Source organism: Wyeomyia smithii, chromosome 2 (genome assembly GCF_029784165.1).
Source record: "Wyeomyia smithii strain HCP4-BCI-WySm-NY-G18 chromosome 2, ASM2978416v1, whole genome shotgun sequence".
In the NCBI taxonomy this organism is placed as follows: domain Eukaryota; kingdom Metazoa; phylum Arthropoda; class Insecta; order Diptera; family Culicidae; genus Wyeomyia; species Wyeomyia smithii.
In genome coordinates this window covers 58,171,651-58,180,677 of record NC_073695.1, presented here as the reverse complement: position 1 = coordinate 58,180,677, position 9,027 = coordinate 58,171,651, and the positions used below count along the sequence as shown (strand labels likewise).

The 9,027-nt window shown below is 42.3% G+C and overlaps 1 protein-coding gene across 7 annotated transcripts in view; it reads left to right on the top strand.

Moving 5' to 3' along the window:
• The first annotated feature begins 1,348 nt into the window (after positions 1 to 1,348).
• LOC129723213 (high affinity cAMP-specific and IBMX-insensitive 3',5'-cyclic phosphodiesterase 8) overlaps positions 1,349 to 9,027 on the top strand; it is a 202,008-nt gene continuing 194,329 nt past the window's right edge. For 2 of the 7 annotated variants that reach the window (XM_055677284.1, XM_055677281.1), the window contains exon 1: positions 2,973 to 4,178. Coding sequence is in view for 5 of the 7 variants with exons in the window: in XM_055677277.1 (XP_055533252.1) it covers positions 4,010 to 4,178 (169 nt within the window). In the remaining 2 variants the exon portion in view is untranslated. Of the gene's footprint in view, positions 2,280 to 2,970; positions 4,179 to 9,027 lie in introns of those variants that run through there. The other 5 variants (XM_055677277.1, XM_055677276.1, XM_055677275.1 and 2 more) reach the window with 5 other exon arrangements.

The window sequence follows — 9,027 nt, the reverse complement described above, 5'->3', positions numbered from 1 at the left end:
TGATAAATGAATTTTGTTGTACTTCAGAAGCTCTCTTTAGAAATTTTGAGCAAAATTTCAACAATTTTTACATTGAGGCTCTATTTTTTTTGAAAGAAGTCATTTCGGAGTACATTATGGAATCTAGTGTGTTATTTTTCTGGCGTTTAAAAGTGTTTTCAATCATTCAAAGCATAAATTGCGTTTCTCAGCCCTTTCAGGCTGAATTTCGATGGGATTCTTTTTATTTATGGTTTTACTGGTCTGGGTACTTTTGATTGATTTTATAATTATTTTTGTTATTCTTCTACTGTTTTTTTTTTTTTTTTTTTGTATAAATTACAGAAACAAGTGTCAGAACAATTATTGTACATAACAAAGGCTCGCTCTTGCAAAAATCTCTTTTCCTAAGTCGCTTCTGCGGGGAAAAATTCTCACCACAGTGTCAATACCAAATCGAACCCATCATCGCTACCATATGTGTGGGAGAACTAACCGGACGACCGGCATCACACGACACCGCTAACCGCAGAACCACCGAGACACCGAATTAGATTTGTTAATCCGATGTAATGAAATCGGATTCGATCGTCATTTATCGATCGCCGGTTGGCATATCATTGTGAGACACTAAACGCACGTAGACTCTCTTGGCACAGCTGGGAGAGTGGCGAACATGTGATGATAAGGGGGTAGCCGACAACGACGACGATGATGTGATGACCACGACAACACCGGCAGTTCTGAACCAATTTGCTGCCACTGTGCTAGTCGTCATGTATGTGAATTGCTTGCTGCACGGCAATCGGAATTATGCCAGCTGTTGCTGCATGGTGGCCAATCAGCACTAAATACTAGCCTCGGTAGTGGTATAGGCCCTGTAAGGCAAAAAAAGCGCAGTAGCACAGTATTAGTAGATACACGATTCGCACAAATGTACCATACTAGAGCACGAGCATCGTGCGGCGAGTTTGGTGTAATTTCGGCCAAAATGGTTGTGTGGTGGCTAATTTTAGTCGGTTCTGTTTCGTTAAGTGGCGCTTAGCGTCAGATAAGGATAAAAAAGCGAACAATTTGAACGTGGGGAAGCTAGCGGATTTCCGTGATTAGTTTACGTATTCGGCAAAAGTCCATTATTTTGAATCTACCGTGCGCGCAGCACGGGTTGTCGCGTCTGATGAAAAGGATCACTCGATTGAGAGGGGGTGGGGATGGCTGGCAGGCTTTCACAGCCGCGGCCGAACCCAAAACAGTTGGACCGATCGATGGCTGGCGAAGAAGGGCGGTAATCGGTCCTGGGGAAGTCATATTTTAAACGAGCGATTTTTTCGTTCTTGAACAAAACAATCATAATAATAACTAGTTCGACGTTGGCCGTATGCTAGGCTGGATCGTTCGTAGTCGTCGTCGTCGTCGTCGTCGTCGTCGCCTCGCCAGTTTGTCGTCGTTGGCCGTCGCAGTCGTCGTCATAATCGTGGCGTGTGTGAATACGCGACGTGCGTTATTTTTTCTTTTTTTTTCTCATTTCTATCGGTTTTTGCTGTTGGTGCACGGTGCAATTTATCCTATTTGGTATCGGGTGACGCGATTAGATTAGGAGTGTCGACCCTAATTTGGAATCGAATGCACAATTTGACAGTTGGTGAACTACGGAATCTTGCCACGCTTTTTTTTTTGCGCTGCCGTGGGATCACTTGCTCGAATTTGTTCGCTGACAGCTGTGCAGTGTGGCTTTCGGTTATGGTTATTTGTCGAAGGATTCCCGTTACTTTTTCGGAATTGGCTACAGCTGCTGTTCCGTGAGAAATCGCAAATCTCCTGCCGACGAAAGGTTTATCGCAGTTGTTGTTGTTCGGCAGGGTGTTAAATCATACACTAATGCTCCGCTTAGAGTGTGTTTTTGGGGTGGCCCGTTTGTCACGGTCGCCGGCGGCTTAGTCAAAGCGTCGAGTGGTGTAGTGTTTTCAGACTATGTTGTCTTGTTAGCAACAAAGCAACGTGATAAAGAACCCAACTCCCCTCTCTCTCTCTACCCCTTTCCCCGTGTTGCAGTCGAAGTCCAATATTTTGCTAGTGCTAGTGGCAGCATGTAGTCTGCAATGTTGGAATGTTCTACGATAATAATACACACGTGAAAACGAAGGGGTAACCGGTTGGAAGCAATCTTGTGTTTTGTTTGTTTAGGTTATACCTGGACTAGATTACCACTGCAAACAAGCGAGAAACAAGCCAGTGGACAAGGGTCACAACATTACGATTAGTGACGATGATGGCGACGAAGAACACCCGCAGCGGAAATCGTGTGTGATCGAGTATTTATTTGCTGTTTGTTGTGACCTGTTGATAGTGAAGCATGCTGTCTACAGCGTGAAACCGATTGGAATTTGAGGTGTTGCCAGATGTTGTCTCTTTTCGGGAGTTCAAATTGATTTGAAATGCAATAATTAAAGCAAGAATTTCACGCAAACTTTTCTGTAAAGTTAGAGCAACATCTTGTCAGTTTTCAATGAAATTTTGTCAGTTTGGTGATATGGATAATTTAGTTGTTTTCTCAAAAAAGTCGAGATGTATTTTTGAAAAGGATTCATGTTTTTCTGCCTACACTTTACTAATTGCACTATAAATTGAGCTCTCGAAAGACTTCCATATTCTGTGTTGCTCATTTTGATACTCAAAGAATTTCTCCATTTACGTCACAAGTCCTTTTCCCGTGCGATGTGACGTAAAATGCCGTTCAATTTCTAAATATTATGGTGATTTTAACATTCACAAGCTGACAATAATTTTTCTGTTTTTGTAATGGAATGTAATTTTCTTTTTTTAAATGGACAATTGACCTACAGTTGACTACTTTGATATTTTAATACAGTTGTTATGTTGTTATGTTGAATAAATCCAGAAAAAAAAACTTTTTTTGTGAAGGATGCACTTTAAATTTTGAAATGAAATTTCTTTTAGCTTAGGCTTCAGAATTTTTTCCAGTTACCGATGAAACAATAAAATTGCAAATTAGTAAAAATGTTACCTAAATTCCCAAGCTCACAACATTCGCTGAAAAACAAGAGAACTTTATAGAAAGCCACTTTCAATGAACCAAATCAACGAAAGTGATTCTCAATTTAAGTTGAGTGCCGCGTAGCAAAAAAGAACGAGAGGCAGAGTCAACTCTGGAGACAGCCAAATTCAATTACAATCAATTTTGCCGAACGCTTTCAAGCAACTTGTTGACGAAGAAGCAACAGATAACCAAAAAAGTAGGCTTCAAATCCGATTAAAACGAGTAACGTACAAATTGATTCTGAGCGCTCTTTCAATCGCATACTGACCATAGAGTAAATTAATTGCTTTATCCTAATACAAAATCGTATCCCTCGCAACATCCGGGAACACCTTCAATGATGTGGCACGCCACGCGCCCGCTGACTGATTACACTATCGGAAACATCTCGATAGGTAACGTAGCAAAGCAAAAAAAAGGTACGTCGATTGAGAACGCTGCACAGAAAAAAGGCCTGCCTCAGCCAAATCAGAGTAGCAAAATATTGACTTCCAGGGCTGGCCATTTTATTGTTACTGTTAATGATGATGATAATGATGATGATAATGATGATGATAATGATGATGATGGTGCTATAGTAATACAAAATGGTCTCGAAAGCTTAGTGTGATATATGATAAAGCGATCGAGGTGAGAGGAAGAGTAAAATAGCAGTACGGTTATCGTAATTGACCCACTTTGTAAAGTGCATAACAACAAAGGTAGCAACAAAACTACCCACGACGAACGCGGTGCGTTCCAGAGGAGTAATTTCCTAATTGATCCTCTCCATCCTGATTTCCTTGTTACGAGCGCCGAAGAAGAGGTTGTTTTTCGACACTAGGAAGCAGTTCTACTTCAACAACACTCGACTGGGGGTGAGAAAGTGTTTAACGTGCAAAGTTGTTCAGTGTCAAAAAGGAAAAGTTTATCCCGAAACAAGTTATTCTCTAAAGGGGGTTTTGTGTTAGGAGAGAAGGCCACAGCGGCAACATGATTGTCGTAATGGAGGAGATTAATAGTGGCACTTCCGGCAGCACGAGAGGTAACGAGGCGGAAGCACCCGGCATGGAGATACAGGTGGGAGGCCAGCAAAACGGAAACGACACCGAAGTAACCACGGAAGATGCGCAAGAACAGCAAGAGTCGTCTTCGTCGTCAGGTTAGTGTACATAAGAGGGACTCCCGGCTCTGAGCGTAGCTTGAAGTTTACTATTCTATCGGGCTCACGTGGGTCTGCTTCAGTTGGATTTCTAACGAAGTTAAATGTTGTACCGTCTTCAACCCTCCCTGAAGGCTGATGGGTCGGGTCAGATTTGGGTTCGTTCGCTCATGAATAACAAATTTTGCTCCACAGATAAGAGACTAATCGGTACTAGCGTACAAAGGAGAGCAATGAAAGTGCAGCAATTTAAATTATATTGAATTTACCTCCACTGTGGTGCATTTGGTAAAACGTTTTGTTAGAAGATATCGTCAATTTATTGGATTGAACGATTCTTTTATGCAAATTTGATTATAGGTATGTAATGACATTCGTCTATATCTGTGCCGGAAGAAAGCCCCAGAAAAATAAATGATCAAGCAGCGTTGGTACAATTCATTAAATTCCATTTCTCTGTTTTCTGGGACAAATGCGCATTTTATGGGACAGCGCTGAATTTGAACAAGTGTTATCACAAACCATATATCGCCTGTGTACGGCTCGACTGTTTACTCATTTGTTTCGAAAAATTACCAATAAGTGCCGAAACTGGTTCGAATCAGTTTGATAACACAAACAAGCGTAAATGCGTAGTGGTAAAAATAGGCTCCACAAAACAAACAATGATACAGACACGTGAGACGAGTTGTCTTGTTTTCAGTTTTAGACTGAAACGTACGATCCAGATGAATAGGTGTGAGTAATACCGGAAAGGTTTTTTTATCGGTGAATATAAGCTTTTTTATCAGCTGATGACGACAATGTACTACGAGAGTTTTCCATGTTGGGAATTGAAGCCTTTATCTATTAAGATTTCTTACAGCGAAAAGAAAATCGAAATATGGTACTTAACGATATGGGTATTAACCGCTCTTTTCCTAAACGAGAGAACCATCATCTGACGCCAAAGGCAACCGCGTTTTGCTCGCAATCTCTCGCGCATCAATTATAATAAACTGTTGTTAGGGTGATTCACGTGCAACGGGAAGCGGAGAAAATTCAAGCTATAAAAGAGTCTTCTGTTATTCAGTTTATATCAATTTTGTTATATTGTAGCTTTAATAGTGTGTAAATAGAGGATTGTGTTATTCTTGAAGTTTTATTTGACAGACATATTTAATTTATAATTATAACTCCGCTTGCATTTTTAAATACAATCACATTCAATTTTTAACCTTTTCTCATACAGTCTCAATAGGTTATGATTGCTACTAGAATATTTGTGGCTCGGGTAATGCAAAACTAAATCTCTCGTGCAACTATACTAAAATCGCTTTTTACGCGTTTATGTTTTATGGGTGCAAAGTTTTGTAACTGAAAAACTGGCATACAGTAATGGTCACCAGTGATTTCCACTGGAGAAACTTTTTTCGAAAATGACAACAGGCATCTTTGATTGGAAGTGAAAATTCAAAAAGATTGCAATTTTCACTTCCAATCAACTTTTAACTTTGAAATGTTGTAACTTTACCAAATATTGTTAGATTTTAATAATTCGAACACCATTTAACCCTCTCCCGCTCACGGTTTATCATTAAAATTTATAACTTCCCGAGAAAATTCAAGCTGAACACTTTGTAGACTATCTAAAATTACTGTCAACTGTAGTATTTTGAAGAAAATGCCCAGTGATGCTCTGAGGCAGCATATAAAAGTTTATGGAACAATCGTAAGCACAACAAACTATTTTATGTCAAGATATGATGACATAATTCTTGGTGCTTTAGAGTCACCATGAGCGGGAAAGGGTTAACTGGTACACTTTTAAGGTCTCATTTTCTGATCGCAAATATGGCCTAGATCACCGGACGTAGGAAATATTCCTGAGTTCCGGTGGGCATGGCAAACCTACTGTTTTTCGGATGGATTTGGTAAGTGGTTGCCTGATAAAAATGATTATTTGCATCAAAAACATAGATGGGAGAACCATCATCAAGATCAGAAATCGGCCAAGAACTCATCGAGAAATGGCTATTTTTCATCCGAAAGTCCCCAGAGGAACCTGTAGTAGAAGACATTTACATTTTTGCTCAAAAATATTGCGTGTGACAACTCTATCTTTAGGATTTTCATCAGGAACCTTACAATAAAAAATTTTTTTAATAAAGGTTGCATTGTCCACTCCAGGAACGAATGGCGTGCCCCTGTACCTACAAATTGACTATCTCTTGTATCAACAAATCAGTAAACATTTTAACACGGACTCTAAAAGTCTGCATTGTGCAGACAAATCTGTACAGCTGGTATCCCTGCTTCCAATGAACGCAGCACCTTTACAGATAGGTACACTAGTTTTTCATCCTTGTAACGAGTCGTCATTACTTACTGTTACTTCACTTTTGCGGCGACAGACCGATTATTGATCCAGTCCAGTCTTGGGCTTCAATCCTCCAGTCGCCTCTAACACCTATTTCGCGGGCATCCTCGTCTACAGCACACATCCAACAAGTGCGGGGTCTACTCGAAGTCGATGGACTTTATCAGGATTCTTGCTAAATATTGTTTTTGCTGATCATTTCTCCGGCATTCAAGCTACATGCCCAGCCCACTGTAGCCTGCAGTCTTTTATCCGGTTCACTGTACCCGCCGATTAGTATGTACACTGACCGCAAGGTTCTACGCTCAAAAACACCAAGAGCTCGCCGATCGGCCCCTTTCATAGTTCACGCCTTATGGCGTGAGTATTAGTGTTTTATAGTGTGCTAGTTTTGTTGGGTTTGCAAGCTGTGGGACCTCAGCTGGTTAGGTAATTTGCAGGAAGCCCTGTTTGCGGCCGCTATTCGTCTCTTTATCTCACGGCTTACCTCATTGTCGCACGTCACCAATGTACCCAGGTAAACAAGTTCGTCGTCTACTTTAAGTGATTTCCCATCTATCACTACCGCAGCACCAACATCCGACGGGCTACCACGGTCTCTACCAAACACCGTGTACTTCGTTTAAAAAGAATTTATGACAAGCCCAATTTTCGCAGCTAATACCGATGATGTCGATATCGTCCGCAAAACCTTAGAGCATGCGAGACTTCGTAATGATGGTGCCGCTTCTTTGCACGCCAGCCCTTCGTACAGCACCTTCTAATGCGATGTTGAACAATAAGTTTGATAGACCGTCACCCTGCTTCAAACCATCTAACGTCACGAAAGCGTTCGATATCTTACCGGCTAACCTGGCGCTTGATGTGGAACCATCAAGGGTGGCACGAATCAGTCTTATTAGTTTTGTTGGAAAACCATGCTCGAGCATTATCTACCATAACTCATTTCTCTTAACTGAATCGTACGCTTTTAATCACTGCATATCCACTAATCTTACTTTACTTTGTTGGCTAGCGGACCGTTCACCGGTCTAGGCCCGAACGAATTAAAGGTGTCCAGCTTCTTCTGTCTTGTTCAGCCGTTCTTTAGTCTCCTCGTACACCAGCAGATCTTTTTCTACCGCTCACATCCACCGCGTGCGAGGCCTCTTCCTGGTTCTCTACTGGAAATAGTTTTGGCGGCTCTCTCGTCAGGCATTCTGGCTACATGTCCAGCCCACTAAAACCTGCCCCGCTGTATTACCTTCATTATATCAGCGTGTTTGTATACCTGATACAACTCGTGATTCATGCGTCTGCGCCACACTCCAACTTCCAGCTTACCGCCAAGTATCGATAGCAGAGCTCGACGCTCAAAAACTCTGAGCACTCGTCGATCAGCTTCCTCCAGCGTCCATGCGTCATGACCGTAAAGGGCCTGGAGTATCAGCATCCTATACAGCGCTAGTTTTGTGCGAGTTTGCAAATCAAGGGACCTTAGCTAGTTACGTAGTCCGTAAAAGGCCCTGATCGCAGCTGCAACTCGTCGTTTCACTCCACGGCTCATATCGTTGTCGCATACCATAAGCGTACCAAGATAAACGAATTCGTCAACCACTTCAAATCGTTCTCCATTCATCTCCACCTCAGCACCAACACCACGGGAACTCCCATGCTCCCTGCCAGCTACCATGTACTTCGTTTTGGCAGATTTAATAACAAGTCCCAATCTCGCTGCTTCCCTCGTAAAAGAAAAGAAAGCCTCCTCCACGGCCTTACGGTTGATACCGATGAAATCGATGTCGTCCGCAAAACCAAGAAGCATGTGAGAATTCGTGATGATCGTACCGTTTCTTTCCACGTTTGCTCTTCGTACTGCACCCTCAAGAGCGATGTTGAACAGTAAGTTGGAGAGCGCATCCCCCTGCTTCAGTCCGTCCAACGTTACAAACGCGGCTGATGTCTCGCCAGCTATTCGCACGCATGATTGCATGAATTCCCTTTTTCCGGAATATGGCCACCGAACCTCCTGAATCACTGCGATTTCGACTCCCTGCCGCTGTAGTTCTCGAGCAAGCAAGCCAGCCCGCACCGCTTCATTGAGAGATCGGACGTTCCAAGTACCCAATTTCCAATCGTTTACCTTAATCTTTTTCCGTGTTCGTAGTCTAGGTCTTTGCCGATTGATCCATTCCGTATTTCTACTTTCGTTGTTTGTGATTGAAAAATGGTTTCGGTATGCTACCTTACCAGGGTCGCGACACTTACATCCTGCTGATGGGGCTGCCATCTAAGGTGTTGCTGGCAGAATACAACATTCCATAACTCAGCTGCTCGCTCCGGGTCAGACGCTGTTGTACGCCACCTTACTGCGTTGACGATAACAGTGGTCGACAAAAGCAAAGAAGAGGCTGCCTCAAAGCTCGAAATAGCTGACCTTGAAAGATTATAGCTTTTTAACCATTCCTGTGAATTTTAGTGCCCCTAGCCATTACCAAAACGCGTCAACTT